The sequence below is a fragment of the Bufo bufo genome, chromosome 9, assembly GCF_905171765.1.
Source record: "Bufo bufo chromosome 9, aBufBuf1.1, whole genome shotgun sequence".
Classification (NCBI taxonomy): domain Eukaryota; kingdom Metazoa; phylum Chordata; class Amphibia; order Anura; family Bufonidae; genus Bufo; species Bufo bufo.
Window position 1 is genome coordinate 146,655,301 of NC_053397.1, and position 18,764 is coordinate 146,674,064.

The window sequence follows — 18,764 nt, forward strand, 5'->3', positions numbered from 1 at the left end:
ACAGCGCTATGGAATGAATGGCGCTTTAATAATAAATAATAAAATAACAATGAGTGGACAGCAACATTGATAGAGTGGAGAACCCTAGTGACAGAGATTCAAAAAGTTTTTTTTTTTTAGGGTGGATGACATGAACATTTTTAAGCAAAGCTATTTACAGATTTGTTCAGGATCACCTAAAGTGACCTTTGAAAAGAAGTACCGTATTTTTCGCTTTATAAGATGCACTTTTCCCCCCTAAAAGTGGGGGGAAAACATCTGTGCGTCTTATAAAACGAATACTAGTGAGCGCTTTCTTTATGGAAGCACTCACTAGTATGTATTATGAGCGGGGAGCGAAGCGCCGCAAGCGCAGGTAATATTACCCTCCCGGGTCTGCGCCGCAGCTCCTCTTCAGCTGTTGCTCTCCCATCTTCCCGGCCTGTGCTACACTGTCCTGATCCCGTACAGCGTCAGGACGTAGTGCGCGCACTATGACCTGACGCTTCATGCAGTCATGTGACCGGGAAGATGGGAGCGCGACAGCTGAAGAAGAGCTGCGGCGCAGGACAGGTAAGATGATTTTTTATTTTAGTCTGATGGGGGTACTGATGGACTATTCTGAAGTCTGGGGGTACTGATGGGCTGATCTGAGGTCTGGGGGTGCTGATGGGCTAATCTGAGGTGTGGGGGTACTGATGGGCTAATCTAAGGTCTGGGGGTACTGATGGGCTAATCTGAGGTCTGGGGGTACTGATGGGCTAATCTGAGGTCTGATTGGGGGTACTGATGGGCTAATCTGGGGTCTGATGGGGGGGTCTGATGGGCTAATCTGAGGTCTGATAAGGCTCTGAGTGGGCTGATATGAGGTCTAATGAAAAATATTTTTTTCTTATTTTCCTACTCTAAAATCTGGGGTGCGTCTTATCATCGGGTGCATCTTATAAAGCGAAAAATACAGTCGTTTGAAAAGTTAGTGGCCATTTAATGACACGATTGCCTTTTCCTGCTGGTCAATATGACTAGGGATATACCAAATTAATATACTTTTTGTTGAGTTTGCCTACGAAATAACTTTCTTTTTTTTTTTTAATTGCTTTGTGCCAACAAATTCTGACACCCATAACTTATTTTTCCACCAACAGAGCTGTGTGAGGGCTTGTCTTTTGTGGGGCACGCTCTAGTTTCTTTTGATACATGTGATACCAATTATGCTTATCTTTATATATATATATATATATATATATATATATACACACATACATACACACACATACAGAGAGAGAGAGAGAGACAGAGAGAAAGGATTTTTTTTTTTATATGTTTAAAAATTTTATTCAACTATTTTTTTTAATTTTTTTATTCTCTGAATGGTTAGAAAGGTACATGATGTAAACTGAAGTGAAGGTAATCTTCTTGCCATTGTATGTATTTGTGAGTTATAACCTCCCTTCTAATCCTCAGCTCTGTCATGTGAACGACACTCTGATCTCCAAATAACATGCCATCTTGCGGGGGGCGGAAAGGAAGCCAGTATTTTTTCATGTATTCCTATGGGAGCCTCAATGTCGGTCTTATAGAAATGAATACAGAAGTAACTGACTTCCCATACTGTGTCAATGGAGATTGGTGTTTACCTTTGTACAGTTTATATAACATACCTTTATAACCAATCAGAGAGTGCTTCTTTTAAAAATAATTGTATACTTAGGGGACTTCAACCTTCGATAGCTTATACTATACCCTGTAATACTTCTGCATTACAGTGTATAGGGATTCTTCTAAGCAACCTACTACAACCTACCAGAAGCAAGGTGCGGGTGCTGTAACAGGGCAGACTCAGCACCCCATGTTTGCATTTGCAGGGTGCCGACTGGAGGAAAGAGGAAGCTCCCTTCTGCAGCTACTGACTGCTAGATCTGAGGGCTTAAAGGGGTTCTCAGGGAATAAGAACATTTTAGCAAGTGCTGTAGCCTGCCTCCCTAAGCTAAAAATTCATACTTACCTGTTCCCCGCTGCTCCAGTTCTCAGCGCTGCCTAAGCTGTGTCCATTTTCCAGTTCCCGCAGTGTATACAGCCTTGTAAACTTTGTATGTTACCATTTTATACATCTGGCGCATCATGGGCAAGGTCACATGCTCCACTGCATCCAATGACTGGCTTCAGTGGAGACGTGCCTCTTGTGACAGCAGTAATTAGCTGTCTGGTGGTATTCGGAGAATGGTGGTGACCAGAGTGCTAGTGATGTTGAAATGACAGCGGTAACAGGTAAGTATTGGTTGTGTTTAAAGCAACTTTCATTTTTTATACTGTATACTGAACAACCCCTTTAATATATAATAGCGCTGCTATGAGGTGAATATATGTTTCAATTAAGTAAACCTGTGACATTTTTCATTCTTCAGTTTGTGGGTTGCATAGGAGAAATGGTGTCTTTAGTTCTTAACCTGAGAAAACATTTTACTAAATGTGAGATTTTGGTAAATTCAAATGGTGTTCGGCCAGAATGCTCAGACTGGTACACGATTGTCCTTGCCCCATTTTTTCATAATCCGGATGATGTATTCAACTTGTGTACTGCCAGTACTTCTCAGCAAATGAAGAACTTCTCTCAGAGTCTCTCTGTATTAAGAAAAAACATTGTTTAAAATGATTAGTTATACATATTGATCTCCCCATGATAATGCCTCTTTAACTGCTTCCGGACCGCTCAGACTATAAACAGCTTTAGTGTGTATTATCTGATGAAGGGACTAGTCCAGTCCTGAAACGTGTTGTCCTTTACACATTTAATAAATGGACTGAACTCGACATTAGTGCCTTTGAACTCCTACTGGGATTTCATTGCTTATGTGAGTCCATTTTTGGCCTCTTTGACTATTTTCAATTCCGGCTCTCTTTCCCAGCTGGATAACCATGCAGTAGCTTCCCACTATCTATGTCTCTGGAGCTTTGGGTTGGTGAGCAGTACTTACTCATACTCCTCTTCCAATGCACTAAAACATATTGCTCTATGTGCACTTTCTGTGTATTTTGTAGACTTGTAGAGTCTCTGGCCGCATAGACATTGTACCGCTGCTGGAGCAGGGATGTGGTTGTCAGTGTCAGCTGGGCCCCTCGCAGAGAAGGCAAAGCGTTTATTATTGTCCCTGCCTTCCCCACTGCTGTATACACAGCACTCTATATGTGCTCTGTATACTAATCTGGAAGCAGCCATGATGCTTCTTTCTCCTGTCCCAGCAATCACTTGGCTAACTGCAGGAGCTGCAGACACAGATCAGCTCTGCAGTGAGGCTCTGAAGGGGGTGTTTGCCCTGTCACTGGCGTTAATAACCCAGTTAAAGGAGAAATCAGCATTAAAAATAAAGGAATGGTTGGATCAAGGTTTCACAGCAACTGGAGTGCCGAAGGTTGCTGATCCCTGGGCTAGATTGTTCCCCCGGAGAAGGGGGGCACAAACTGTAAAATAAAACAAATAATTACATAAATAAAGACAACAGAAAAAAAAAAAAAAACAAAAAACACGCTTAATGGGAAGGGGACAATTAAAAAAGTATTTTAGTTGCACTTTGTGCTATTTTAAAAGAATGGGAACATTTAAACATTTGAAAGGGCTCTTTTATTAACCACTTACTGTGTATATAAAAAACTAGAACACAAACTGCATCAAAATAAAGTGCTAAATTATTTATAGCGCAATAAAAAAAGTTATGGCTGTTGAAGCTACATGTGCCCTGATCCTAAAATGGTTAAAGGGGTTTTATCACTTCAGCAAGTGGCATTTATCAAGTAGAGAAAGTTAATACAAGCCAATTACTACTATATTGTGATTGTCCATATTGCTTCCTTTGCTGGCTGGATTCATTTTTCCATCTCATTATACACTGCTCCTTTCCATTGTTACGACCACCCTGCAATCCATCAGCGGTGGTCGTGCTTGCACACTATAGGAAGAAATGCCAGCCTCTCTGGTGGCTGAGACCGTGGGAGTGTGCATAGGCCACTGCTTTTTCCTATTGTGTACAAGCTCGACCACCACTGCTGGATTGCATAATATGATATAATATGATGGAAAAATGAATCCAGCCAACAAAGGAGGCAATATGGACAATCACAATACATTAGTAAACGGCTTGTATTAACTTTCTCTACATAATATATGCTACTTGCTGAAGTAAGACAACCCCAGAGAGGACACGCCCCCTGAGAAAGGACACGCCTAATGAGCTAAATCTAGCAGAGCAATTAGAGCAACAAATGGGAGATCTCGGGGTCTGTGTGTGATACAGGGCTGGTTCTAGCTTTGTTAGAAAGAAATTGTCATGTCCTATATGATGTCTGATTTTAATTTTTTTCATTAATCATGGGATAACCCCTTCAAGATTTCCTAATAAACTTTTTCCAGCATCAATGTTGTGCTCCAAATCGGTGCACTGAAAGCCTTCTAGTCAATAAGCTTACTTACATGGTACATTTTCCCTAGGTGAGAGTTACAAACAAAAAAGCTGCTGCTGTAAATGCTGTACTATTGTGGTGAACCCAGTTCTAATCATCTCATCTGACATAGTCATGGTAAGGTCTGTGACCTAAACGCAGAACTTCTATGTAGTGATTGGAATGAACTGGAATACTCTTTTCCTAAATGAACTGTATATTTTAGGCACTTTTAAGGTGCATATAAGAGCCACTAAATTATAACATTACATTACTTAAAGCTAGAAACGCCAGTATTCCACATTTTAAGTTCACATCATGAGACACTTACTTGGGTTCTCGTCCTGCCAAAATCATCTGAAAAATACCAACACACGCTCCACGCTTTCCTTCCCAATATTCAGGACTTGGATCAAGTCTTTCCAATACATCAAATGCTTTAGCGGCATAGTAGAATTGACCCATCTATAGAAAAACAAGATTGAGTGTACTGAAAACTTACAGCGGAGGAAACAGTTTGGACAAACATTATGACAATGGTGTATGTCTGTCAATGGATACACAAGGCAACCACAAAACAGAACTTTTTTTTTTTACTATTGCAAGTCAGTTGGTCATACAGCTACCTCACCTAAACTTGACAAGAGGCGTACTGCTTGCCATCCCTTTGTTATGATCTTCTTAAAAGGGAACCTGTTCTAGTGCAGAAGGAACTGAGCAGATTGATATATAATTTTGTGGGCAGAGATGCAATACAATCTCTGCTCCTTGGGCATTGAGGGGTCATGTGGGTTGTCAGCTTTCTATATGCACACTCACACAGGGAAGACTATCAATGACTGATAGAATGCCAACATAACTCCTTAGATTAGAATGCGCAGAGATTTTATTATAGTAGAAGTTTTACTGAATCTTTTCCCACAAAGCCATATATTAATCTACTCAGCTCCTACTCTAAAACTTTTCACCGCATTTTCATGATGACAATTTCCCTTTAAGCAAAAATACTACTTGTAAAAGAGAAAGTTCTTACTTTGTAACAGTCATTGGCAATAAGTTGCAGTAGGCTAAATGATTCACCAGATGTTTCCATTTTTAAATACAATTCCCACGCCAATCTTGGTTTCTTGTTCATGATATCTAAAAAAGAAAAATAATAAATAAAAGACATAAATGTACTAAGAATATTATTCACCTTCCATCTTATCATGTAGCGGTATATAGCCATAAATTTCCCCAAGTCCTAAAAGATATGTCCTAATTGTCTCACAAATGTGGGTCCCAAGTCTGCGACCTGCGCCAATCTCTAGACTGCCCCTCAATCACCTCCACCCTGCTGCTGTAACCAGAGGTGTTGGGACTACAGAAACGCTTGTTCTGTAACTTACATATAAGTTAAAGCTGTTTCCATAACTTGTGAGATCCGGAAACAGTGTAGTCTGTTGTGCTGCGCTCTTTCCATAACTCCTATTAACTAATATGGCTGTTTCAGTTGGACTTGAAATTGCATTATTAAAGGGGTTTTCTGAGATTTTTTAAGTGATGACCTATCCTATAGGTCATCAGTATCTGCTAAATGGGGTCTGACACCCGCAACCCCTCAGATCAACTGTTTGAGAAGGCACTGGCGCTTGCAGTAGCGCTGAGGCCTTCTCGCAGCTTTCACTAGACCAAGTTACTAGGGTTGTTGCGAGTATCGAAATTTCGATACCCAATCGATACTTTTGTCCCGGTATCGATACGATACCGGGATTTCCATTTTTTAGATACTGGGCTGCGCTGTCTAGTATCTCTGAACATGAGCGCGCTGCTGTTGGCGCGCTCATGTTCTCTCAGCAGCACGGGGAGAAGGAAGCTGTCCTTCCTTCCTTCCCCTGTGCTGCTGCTGCTGCCACCAATGAGGAGAGAGGGGTGGAGGAGGGGCGGGCGCACTGCGCCACCAATGATAGTACTCTTCCTACACAGAGCGGCGCCCAGCGATGTCCCAGCACTCACCATTATTCCTGGGCGCCGCTCCGTTTGCCCGCTGTGCCCCATTACTGTCTCCTCTCCTGCTCCACATGCTGATTACTATCGGAGCGATTGGGAGGAGACATCAGCTTCACTAGTGGGCGTTCCTTCTTCCTGCGCTGTGATTGGACAGCGCTACAGCCAGGGAGAAGGAACGCCCAGTAGTGAAGCTGATGTCTCCTCCCCATTACGCCGATAGTAATTAGCATGTGGAGCAGGAGAGGAGCAGCGCCCAGGAATAATGGTAAGTGCTGGGACATCGCTGGGCGCCGCTCTGTGTAGCCTAATACTTAGTCTGGACCCAGGAAAAGTAGACTTTAACACATAATACAGGAGGTGGGTGCCGGCAGCAGAATCGCATTGCCGGCACCCTGCCCCTGAGGGGTTAACTGCCGCTGATCTGCCAGTACCCGCCTCCTGTATTAAGGGGTAATTATCATTGGTGGCGCAGTGCACCCTCCCCCCCCTCAACCCCCCATCCCATTAAAATCATTGGTGGCACAGTGCGCCGACCCCTCTCAACCCCCCAGTATTAAAATCATTGGTGGCAGTGGCCACAGGGTCCTCTCCCCTCCCCCTCATTGGTGGTGCAGTGGCAGCTCCTGATCGGAGCCCCAGCTGTGTAAGCCTGGGGCTCCGATCGGTTACCATGGCAGCCAGGACGCTACTGAAGCCCTGGCTGCCATGGTAACATCCCTGATGCTGTGTGCACAAAGCACAGAGCAGCAGGGACAGTGTGAGGTCTTATTCACCATGATACAGCTCTATCAGGGTGAATAGGACAAGGGATGAAAGATCCCAGGTTCTGGCCCCTAAGGGGGAAAATAGTTATTAAATAAAAAGTGTAAAAAAAAAAAAAAAGGAAAAAACCCCCCCACCAAAATATTAAGTATGAATCACCCCCTTTTCCCAATTTCACATATAAAATGTATAAATAATAAACATATTACATATCGCCAAGTCCAAACTATTAAAATATAAAAAAAAAATCTATGCGGTGAACGCCGGAACAGAAAAAATAAATAAAAACTGCGCGATTCGCCATTTTTAAAAATGCGGAATGCACGTGGCTTTTTTGGTTTATTTTTTTTCGCATGGTATCGTATATGACCCTGTAATCCAGCAGTGGTGGTAGCGCTTGCACACTATAGGAAAAAATGCCAGCCTCTCTGGTGGCTGGGACCGTGGCAGCTCACATATGCCGGTGCTTTTTTCTATAGTGTACAAGCAAAGCCATGCTGCTGGACTGCAGGGTGGTCGTAACCATGGAAACTGTCTCTGCATAATAAATGCTATTTGCTGAACTGGCAAAACCCCTTTAAGCCATGGTAAAGGAGCCAGGCCTACTGGCCTGCCCTTTTCCCTGACTACACCATGCCCCCTTTTCTTACCACTTCGGAAAAGTTGCATGAGCGGGGAAAAGTCACAGACTTTTGCCACAAAATCTGCAACCTTAATACGCCACTTTTGTAGAATATATCTTAATAAATGTCCCCCAAATTCTTAAAACAATGATAGAATTATTGGAATTTGTTTTCACAGAGGATTTTTTCACATTTTTCAGTACATTAAAAGTAAAAAGTTTTGAAAGGCCAGGAGGGCAAAAAAGGAAACCCATTCGGAGGGAAGGTGCTAAATGTAGAACTGAGTTTCAAGTACTTACAACATCGTGCAAGCCAGCTCAGGTAAACATAATCATTTTTAATCTTCTCACTCTGAATTAATAAGAATACCTAAAATAGAAATTATCAAAAAGTAAAATGGACAATACTCAGAGCTTTTGTATTTACGGTAAGTATGCATTTTATTTAATAGATTTTTTTAGAAAATTGGGCATAAAATTGTTAGTGTTAACGTATGCTCAGCCTTTCCTGAAAACATACTGACAATCTTTAGATATCGAAGAAAATGACATATACTGTAACTGCAGACATATTTCTAAATGTCTCTGCAGAGTCTGCAGTTGACGGAGATTATGCAGATGTAGGAACTGGGTAGCTGACTTTATACATGGCACAGTCCACAAAGTAGCAATATGGTTTACTGCTGCAGTTACAGCAATTACATGATGACCGGGTACCGGGAAGCTACATGAGGTTCTCAGCAGTCATTAGGCTGTATGACCCCTGTAACTGGGGCTAACATGATAGGGAAATTAGCAAAAAGCAAAGAACATCACCACTAGCATAAAATACCACACGGCTATAGCCCTGGCCTGCACAACCCAAAACTGTGAATGAATGTAAATGGAAGGGGGTCACAAATGAAACATGTATTTTAGTGGCACTTTGCACTATTAGAAAAAATGTGAGATGCAGATACTTATTTGGCTTTTTTTTTTTTTACATTTCCCCTGACATTACCATTTAAAAATCTAATATAATAATATAAAAATGTCATACAAATATAACTCCATGTATCTTCTTAGCCATAGAGTAATATGTAACTTTCTATGTTTATTTTATCCTTTCTCCGTGTTTTATTCTTGCAAATTTATGTTTGTAAACCACTTGGGATTAAAGGTTATGAACAATGTGAGGGCATTTTTATCTTTGAATTTTACTCATTTTGGGATAAAAATCATGCTTTCAGTTAGTCTTTATTAAAAATGTCAACAGTTTTTGTTCTATAGCCTTCACCTTCAGTGTATTTGCAGACTCTCTTTTTTTTGTTTCATAGAGAATCTGTCAGGCAGCTGTCCTGACAGCTCCATGTGTAGCCCTTATTTCTGAACTCCTGACAACTCACAAACATTTACTTAAAGAGGGCCTGTCACCGCTCCTGACATGCCTGTTTTAATTCCCCATGTAATAGCAATTCTGGAACATCTATTCTTATGGCTCTATGTTGTGCCAATCCTTTATTATCTCTACTAGGAGTTATGAATGAATTGCTAGCAGTCTGCAGTAAGGGTACAGAGGGGAGATAAAAAATTGGGGGGTGTACTTACTCAGTCTCACTCTATCCAATCAGTGCTGCCATTGTCAGACTGTGCAGGTACACACTCCCAACTGGTTACCACCCCTCTGTACCTTTACTGAAGGCTAATAGCAATTCATTCATAACTTCTGTTAGTTAAAATAATACATGAATTGCACAACATAGAGCCATAAGAATAGTTGCTCCAGAATTGTTATTACACAGGGAATGCATGAAGCTATTAAAACAGGCATGTCAGGAGCGGTGAAAGGTCCTCTTTAAACCATATTCCTATCAGTTTAATATAAATTTAGCAATAATGAGTGTTTATGTGCTGTCAAAAGTTCAGAGATAAGGGCTATACATGGAGCGCTAAGAGCAAGTGCCTGACAGACTCTCTGTAAAAGAGAAAACAAGATAGTCTGCAGATACACTGAAAGTGAAGGCTGTAGAACAGATCTGCATCATTTTACACCTGAAATGAGTAAAATGCAATGATTTAAAAAGCAAAGGTTACTAATTGTGTGTAGTAGGTTTTATAGGATTTAAAAAAATGCCCCGACTGCCAATGCAAGTTATTGGCCCTGAACAATTGCATTGTGCAGGGTGCCAGTTGGTGGACAGAGGGAACCCATTCCCTCTGTCTAACCTCTCAGATGCTGTAGTCGCTATTTACAGTTGCATCTGAAGGGTTAAACATTCGGAACTGTTGTTGCCGGCCAATGTGGACAGTGTCATCTGTGTAATGCAGCCTACACCCACCGTGTATGGAGAAGGCACAGCCCAAGAATCTGCTAAACACAATCTCTGTCCACCTCGGCCACACAGTTACACCCAGGTGTGTAAAGAGGTTCATATGCAGTCGAATAAAGATCATAAATATTTTTTGGGTTTTGTTTGACTATGTGTAGGTTCATTTTTGGGTATAATTAACCCTATGCTCACTTGTTTGGTCAGTAGTCATATGCAGCAGTTTAATAAGTATGACATTTTTTTTCTTTGTTTTATGTTGTATAAACCTGGGTGCATCCTAGAGTCAGAAGATGCTGCATTATTCTAAAGGGTCACAAAATGGCCTGCAGGTCATACAAGTTTTTCCACATCATACTGTATGAAAATGTAACAGGATTCCTTATGAACTTACCTCCTCAGCCTCCTTGTAATTTCCAGCTGCAGCCTTGGCTTGAGCGTAGTTAAAATTAAAGGTATCATCATTGTAGAAGTAACTCTGAATTAAAGATAAAAAAAGCCAGATTTTGTTACCATCTGGGATTTTCAACCCCTTAAGGACCCCCACTGTACATGTACGGCGCTGGTGGACGTCACTTAAGGACCAGCACCGTACCTGTACAGCAGATGGATCGGGGGCGGGTGCAGGAGCTGCGCCCACCCGATCAGTGGCACAGAGCCGGCAGTCACTGACAGCCGGGCCCCTGCTGCATACGTCGACATCAGTGAAAACACCGATGACGGCATATTATATTAACCCCTTGTATGGTGCGGTCAAAGCTTACCTCGGCATCTCCATCGGGTTCCCGCGCTGCAGTGGCAGGGACCAGATGACAGAGAAGGCAAGCCCAATAGCCCAATGCCTTCCATAGGCATCGGAGCTTGCCTTCTATGGAAGCCTGTGAGATCCAGCCCTTAGGCTGGGTCTCACAGGCAGGCTCTCAGCATAAAAGCTGACAGCCAATGCATTACAATACAGGTTGTATTGTAATGCATTGCAGAGGGGATCAGACCCCAGAAGTATAAGTCCCATAGTGGGACAAAAAAGAAGAAGTGTTTTTTTATAATTAAAAAAAATAAAGTTTCAAGTAAAAAAAATTACATTTCCCAAATAAAACACATAAAATTGTAAAAAAAAAAATTAAAACCAGACATATTGGGTATTGCCGTGTCCGTTACAACCGGCTCTATAAAAAAAAAAAAATCACATGATCCACCCCCTCACCTGAACACCGTAGAATTTTTTTCAAAAAACTGTGCTAAAACAATAATCTTTTGTCACCTTACATCACAAAAAGTGTAATACCGAGCGATCAAAAAGGAGATTTTTTGTGAAACTCACCTGTAAAATCTTTTCCTCGTCTTTTCCATTGGGGGACACAGACCATGGGTATAGCCTAGGTCATTACTAGGAGGAGACACTATGCAAATAAAAAAATAAAGCTCCTCCTCCCTGGGCTATACCCCCATGTTTCACCGGGAGGACCCCAGTGCGTGCAAAAGCAGTAGAGAAGGAGAACAAAGCCATAGAGACCAGAATAACGGAATACCGCCATCGGACCGAAAACCATCAGGACGCGAAGAACTAAACCAACCCTTCCTACAACAGGTAAGAATGGGAGGGAGCTGTGTCCCCCAATGGAAAAGACGAAAAAAAAAATCTCCTTTTCTCGCACATTCCATTGGGGGACACAGACCATGGGACGTCCTAGAGCAGTCCATGGGGTGGGAAAAAGCCAGCACCTCCAGGAGAAAACGCCCAATGGTCAAACAGGAACCACCGCCTGCAATACCTTGCGCCCAAGGACAGCATCAGCCGATGCCAAAGAGTGCAACTGGTAAAACTTTGTAAAAGGTATGCAAGGAAGACCAGGTGGCCGCCTTACAAAGTTGAGATGCCGAGGCGCGATTACGCCTAGCCCAGGAGGCTGCCCTGGTGGAGTGTGCGGTAACCCCAGCTGGGGGAACCCTGCCACGGGCACGATAAGCCGTGGCAATAGCCGACCAAATCCATCGGGCTACCGAGACCTTGGAAGCCACCAGACCTTTACGAGGCCCTTCCGGAATCACGAAAAAGGGAATCCGTACGTCGGAAAGAGGCAGTAACCGACAGGTACACCTGCAGAGCTCGGACAACGTCCAGGGAATGGAAAGCGCGCTCCTTGTGGTTCGCAGGAGATGGACAAAAAGAGGGCAGGACTATATCTTCATTAAGGTGGGCAAAAATGAAGGGACCGGGCGCAGCACCGCTTTATCCTGATGGAAGACCAAAAAGGGCTCCCTACAAGAAAGCGCGGCCAGCTCCGATACCCTCCTGATTGAGGTGATCGCCACCAAAAAGACCACCTTCCAGGTGAGAAGATTCAAAGAAACCTCCCTCAAAGGTTCAAAGGGAGCCGCCTGGAGGGAAGACAGAACCAAGTTCAAGTCCCAGGGGGTAGGGGAGGAACATACGGAGGGACCGAATGCGCCACCCCTTGTAGGAAGGCCCTCACTGGACCGAGCAGAGCCAGGGATCGCTGAAAGAAAATGGCCAGAGCAGAGACCTGACCCTTCAGAGAGCTCAACGACATCCCCATCTCAAGACCCGACTGGAGAAAGGAGAGGACCACCGGAACCGAGAAACGAAGGGGAAAAACGCCCAGTTTCTCACAAAAGACAAGAAAGGCCTTCCAGGTACGATAGTATATACGGGATGAAACTGTTTTTCTGGCCTTGATCATGGTCTTCACCACAGAGTCCGAGAAGACCCTCTTCTTCAGGATGGCGGTCTCAACAGCCACGCCGTCAAACGCAGCGACCGTAAATTCTGGTGGAAGAGCGGTCCTTGAGACAGTAGATCCTCCCTGAGAGGAAGAGGCCACTGCATGTCTGCCAGCATCCGAGTGACGTCCGAGAACCAGGCGCGGCCAATCGGGGGCGATGAGAATGGTCGGAATCCCTTCCAACATGATCTTGCGAAGGACCTTCGGTAGCAGAGGCAGAGGTGGAAAGACATAAAGGAGTTCGAAGCCTCGCCACGGAGACACCAGCGCGTCCACCCCGTACGCCTCCGGGTCGCGAGCACGGGCCAGAAACGTGGGAACCTTGTTGTTGAGCCTGGACGTCATCAGGTCGACACCCGGGCGGCCCCACCTGCGACAGATGTCCTTGAAAACTTCCGGATTTAAAGACCACTCTCCTGGATCCACCAGGATGTACACTGCCGACAGTACTGGAACATGGGTCTCCGCCCACTGGAGGATCCTCTCCGCCTCCTGCATCACCGTCCGGCTGCGGGTCCCACGCTGGTGGTTGACGTAAGCCACGACGGTGGCATTGTCCGACTGGACCCTTACCGGGAGACCTGCCAGGAGATGAGTCCAGTGAGAAAGGGAGAGGAAAATTGCTCTGAGCTCCAGCACGTTGATCGGAAGGCGGGCCTCCTCCGCCGACCAAAGCCCCTGCACCGTCCGGGTCTGTAGAACACCACCCCAACCTGGGAGGCTGGCGTCGGTGGTGACGACTGTCCAGGAGATCGGAAAAAAGGATCTCCCTGAGATCAAGTTTTGGGGGGACAGCCACCACAAGAGGTCCGCCCGAACCCGAGGAGGCAGACGGACTCGAGATGCCAGACCGCGCGACGTCCTGTCCCAAAAGGACAGAATCGCCCGCTGTAGAGGCCGAGTGTGCAACTGGGCAAAGGGGACGGCCTCGAAGGAGGCCACCATCAGCCCCAGAACCCTCATGCACTCCCGGATGGAGAGTCGTCGGGAACGCAGTAGGAGAGATAACGATTCCTGAATTCGAGAGGACTTGGAACTCGGAAGGAATACCCGAGCTGCTGTGGTGTCCAGAACCATCCCTAGGAAGGTCAACCTCTGTGAGGGGAGAAGAGATGACTTCTGGACATTGATGAGCCAGCCGAACTGCTCCAGAGTCTGAACCGTGATCCGGATGCTGTCCTTGGCCTAGGGAAGGGAGGAAGCCTTTATCAGTATGTCGTCCAGGTAGGGCAACAGAGATATGCCCCTGGTACGGAGAAGCGCCAAGAGCCTCGTAAATACCCGAGGGGCCGTAGCCAGCCCAAAGGGCAGGGCGAAAAACTGGTAATGCTGCCCGCCGACAGCGAAGCGCAGAAACCTGTGGTGAGATTCTGCTATAGGGACATGCTAATAGGCGTCTTGCATGTCCACCGACGCGAGAAATTCCCCTGGAAGAAGAGAAGCAATAACGAATCGGAGGGACTCCATCCGGAACCGCAGAGACCTGTTCAACAGCTTCAGATCTAGAACAGGACGCACCGATCCCTCCTTCTTTGGCACCACGAACAGGTTGGAGTAGAAACCTGCGCCTTGCTCCTCCAAGGGGACTGGAACAATTACTCCCCTGTCCAAAAGGGAAGAGACCGCCTGCAAAAGAGCCGAGGCCCGGACCGTATTCCCCGGAACCCGAGAAGAGAAGAAACGCTCCGGAGGCCTGGAAGCGAATTCTATTTTTGTAACCAGATGTTACAATTTCCAGGGCCCAGGCGTCCTGGATATGATCTCTCCAGACCTGTTGAAAGGAGAGCAATCGGCCCCCCACTGTAAGAGGTGGGGTGCCCCTTCAGGCGGAAGACTGCTTGGGAGCAGCAGGGCAGGCTGATCGTGGCCACGGGCGCCAGGAAGGCTGGGGCTTAAAGGCAGGTTTCTTACGGGAGTCTTGAGAGCCACCCTGGAAGGGGGCCGCCGCAGATCTGGAAGAGGAGAAGCGACGAAAGGACTGGTTCCTAGAACCGGAGGACCGACCTCCAAAAGGTGCGCTTGGATCTAGGTTGGGGCAGGTTGGTACTCTTGCCCCCCCCGTCGCGTCCGAGATGATCCAGCTTAGCAATAAGCAGGTTTGGGACGTCGCGTCCAGCTTAGCAATAAAAAGCCTGGAACCCGAAAAGGGGAGGTTAGTGAGGGAACGCTTAGAGGATGCGTCAGCGTCCCAAACCTTCAACCAGACTTCTCTACGCTGTGTGACCGAAAGGTCCGAGATACGCGCAAAAAGAATGCTAACATCAAAGGAAGCTTCGCAGAGAAACTTCGTCGCCTGAAACATCTGGAGGACAAAATTTAAAGGTGTCCGCAGAGGCATCCTGCTCCGCCAGGTCCTGATGGTGGCGCTGCAACCATACGGAAAGCACTCTGGATACCCAGGCCGAGGCGAAGGCAGGCCGCAGGCCAGTGCCTGCCAGAGTGAAGATGGCTTTGGACAGAGAATCCAAATGCCTGTCAACTGCATCCCGTAGGGACGAACCCTCCAAGACAGGAATGGCCGTATTCTTAGCCAATCTGGCCACCGGCGGGTCAACCTTAGGAGGAGAAGACCACTGCAGCACATTTTCTGCAGGAAATGGATAAAGATTATCCATACGTTTCGTGGCAGAAAACCGGTGATTCGGGCGGTCCCAGGCCTTAGAGAGGACCTTGTCGAACTCGCCATGTATGGGGAATACAACCGTTTGAGGTTTCCTCGAGTGGAAAAGAGGGAATTCCTGGCTACCAGCGGAAGGAGATTGCCCCTGGATATCAAACGTATCCCGGACCGCCGCCACCAAGTCTGCCACCATAGTGGACAGTTTGGGCGAGGGCTCCAGCTCTGTGTCCTCATCAGAACTGGATCTTTCCCCTTCCGATCTATGTTCCCTGCGAGGAGGGGAAGTGTCTGAACAGGCCTCTAGGCGAGGAGGGGGAAGCAGAATCATCTGAGGAAGGATGCTGCTGTGTACGCTGCCTCTTAGTGGTTGAGCGTCCTCTGTGGAAACCACTGTGAAGCGGTATGGTTTTAGCCGCAGGATCCGTAGACGCCATGCGCTCCATGAAGGTCATGGCGGCCCAAGAGACTTGGGCCAAGTCAGTGGCCGCCCTAGAAATGGCAGAGGCCCAGGCGGGTTCCGCGGGCTCCGACAGGGCGGAGGGAGGACTGGGCTGAGTGAGAGGGGGAGGAGAGGATGATCCTGTCCAGAGGCAAGGCAAGAGTCACAGGACCCAGAGACCGAAAGTGGTAAGCAGCAAACCTTACATAGCCCCAGAGGGGCCGACTTGGATTTTTGTGAGGCCCCAGGTTTCGGCATGATGGCGGTAATCCCACAATGGAAGGGGCCAGGGTCTCCTACCATTCCTGCAGCACGCAACCGGAACAGAGTGGAGCCAGAGCAGCAGAGAGCGCTGAGCAGGAAGTAGCAGAAGACAGAGCGCCGCCCACACATCGCGTCAGGAGGCGGTTGCCGGAAGGGTAGGAGAGACTGCCCCCTAGACACAGCCGAGGGAAGCCGGGAAGTAGCCGCTCATGTAGCGATGCCCCAGACAGGTATCCTCTCTCCCCTCAAACCCCCCACCAAGCGGTCCTAGCGTCAGACCGGGAGACAGGGGAGGCAGTGTACTTATCTGCGTCCTGTAGTCTTCGCCCCCAAATCCACACCAGTGGAGGTCACCTCTCAGTCAGCTGGCACAAGTTGTGGCAGTGATCTGGAGGAGGGCAGGAAGGTGACCCCGAATCTGATAGGCCGCCGGAGCTGCAAATCGAGCCCGGTTCCACTTAACTTCTGGGGAAGGGTGGAAGGTAGCCGGGGACGTCAATTCGACCCCGACGCTTGCTCCACCAAGAGACCAGGGAAGCAGAATTGCGACCCTGCGTCCACAGCAAAAAAATAAAAGGGAGTAGAAAGAATGTCAACCTCCTTATCCGACACTAAGCAAAAACTGGGGTCCTCCCGGTGGAACATGGGGGTATAGCCCAGGGAGGAGGAGCATTATTTTTTTATTTGCATAGTGTCTCCTCCTAGTAATGACCTAGGCTATACCCATGGTCTGTGTCCCCCAATAAAATGTGCGAGAAAAGTCATACGCACCCTAAAATAGTACCCAGTAGACCGTCATCTCATCCCGCAAAAAATGAGACCTAAGACAATCACCCAAAAAATAAAAAACTATGTCTCTCTGAATATGGAGACACTGAAACATGATTTTTTTGTTTCAAAAATGATTTTATTGTGTAAATCTTAAATAAATGTTAAAAAGAATACATATTAGGTATTGTCGCGTCCGTAACAACCTGCTCTATAAAAATAGCACATGATCTAACCTGTCAGATGAACACTGTAAAAAACAATAAATGAAAATGGTGCCAAAACAGCTATTTTTTGTTACCATACCTCACAAAAAGTGCAATATAGAGCAACCAAAAATCATATGTACCCTAAAATAGTACCAAAAAAAAATGCTACCTTATCCCAGAGTTTCTACTCTAGGGGTGCATCAGGGGGTCTTCAAATGTGACAAGGTAACTTAAAATTATCCCAATGAAATCTGCCCTCCAAAAACCACCTGGCGCTCCTTTCCTTCTGCGCCCTGCCGTGTGCCTGTACAGCAGTTTACAATCACAAATGGGGTGTTTCTGTAAACTACAGAATCAGGGTAATTGAGTTTTGTTTGGCTGTTAACGCTTGCTTTGTTAGCGGAAAAAAATAGATTAAAATGGAAAATCTGCCAAAAAAGTGAAATTTCATCTACATTTTCCTTTAATTCTTGTGGAACACCTAAAGGGTTAACAAAGTTTTTCAAATCAGTTTTGAATACCTTGAGGGATGTAGTTTCTAAAATGGGGCCATTTATGGGTGGTTTCTATTATGTAAGTCCCACAAAGTGACTTCAGACCTGAACTGGTCCTTAAAGATTGGGTTTTTGAATTTTTTTAAAAAATTCTTAAAAAAAGATTTGCTTCTAAACTTCTAAGCCTTCTAACGTTCCAAAAAAAGAAAAATGTGATTTACAAAATGATCCAAAGATGAAGTAGACATATGGGAAATGTAAAGTAAGAACTATTTTAGGAGATATCACTATCTGTTTAACCCCTTAAGGACTCAGCCCTATTTCACCTTAAGGACTTGGCCATTTTTTGCAAATCTGACCAGTGTCACTTTAAGTGCTGATAACTTTAAAACGCTTTGACTTATCCAGGCCGTTCTGAGATTGTTTTTTCGTCACATATTGTACTTCATGACACTGCTAAAATTGGGTCAAAAAAGTAAATTTTTTTGCATAAAAAAATACCATATTTACCAAAAATTTTGAAAAATTTGCAAAATTTCAAAGTTTCAGTTTCTCTACTTCTGTAATACATAGTAATACCCCCAAAAATTTTGATGACTTTACATTCCCCATATGTCTACTTCATGTTTGTAGCATTTTGGGATTGATATTTTATTTTTTGGGGATGTTATAAGGCTTAGAAGTTTAGAAGCAAATCTTGAAATTTTTCAGAAATTTACAAAAAACAAATTTTTAGGGACCACTACAGGTCTGAAGTCACTTTGCGAGGCATACATAATAGAAACCGCCCAAAAATGACCCCATTCTATAAACTACACCCCTCAAGGTATTCAAAACTGATTTTACAAGCTTCGTTAACCCTTTAGGTATTGCACAAGAGTTATTGGCAAATGGGGATGAAATTTGAGAATTTCATTTTTTTGCCTAATTTTCCATTTTAACCCATTTTTTCCACTAACAAAGCAAGGGTTAACAGCTAAACAAGACTGTATCTTTATTGCCCTGACTCTGCCGTTTACAGAAACACCCCATATGTGGCCGTAAACTACTGTACGGGCACACAGTAGGGCGTAGAGGGAAAGGTGCGCCGTTTGGTTTTTGGAGGGCTGATTTTGCTGGACTGTTTTTTTGACA

At 45.3% G+C, this 18,764-nt stretch overlaps 1 protein-coding gene across 2 annotated transcripts in view; it reads right to left on the reverse strand.

Moving 5' to 3' along the window:
• Positions 1–1,338: 1,338 nt before the first annotated feature.
• TTC26 (tetratricopeptide repeat domain 26) overlaps positions 1,339–18,764 on the reverse strand; it is a 131,149-nt gene continuing 113,723 nt past the window's right edge. For both annotated transcript variants that reach the window (XM_040407768.1, XM_040407769.1), the window contains 5 exons: positions 10,487–10,570; positions 8,087–8,156; positions 5,447–5,553; positions 4,745–4,878; positions 1,339–2,601 (listed from right to left, as the gene is read on the reverse strand). In XM_040407768.1, coding sequence (XP_040263702.1) covers positions 2,490–2,601; positions 4,745–4,878; positions 5,447–5,553; positions 8,087–8,156; positions 10,487–10,570 — 507 coding nt within the window. In that variant the 3' untranslated portion in view covers positions 1,339–2,489. The remainder of the gene's footprint in view (positions 2,602–4,744; positions 4,879–5,446; positions 5,554–8,086; positions 8,157–10,486; positions 10,571–18,764) is intronic.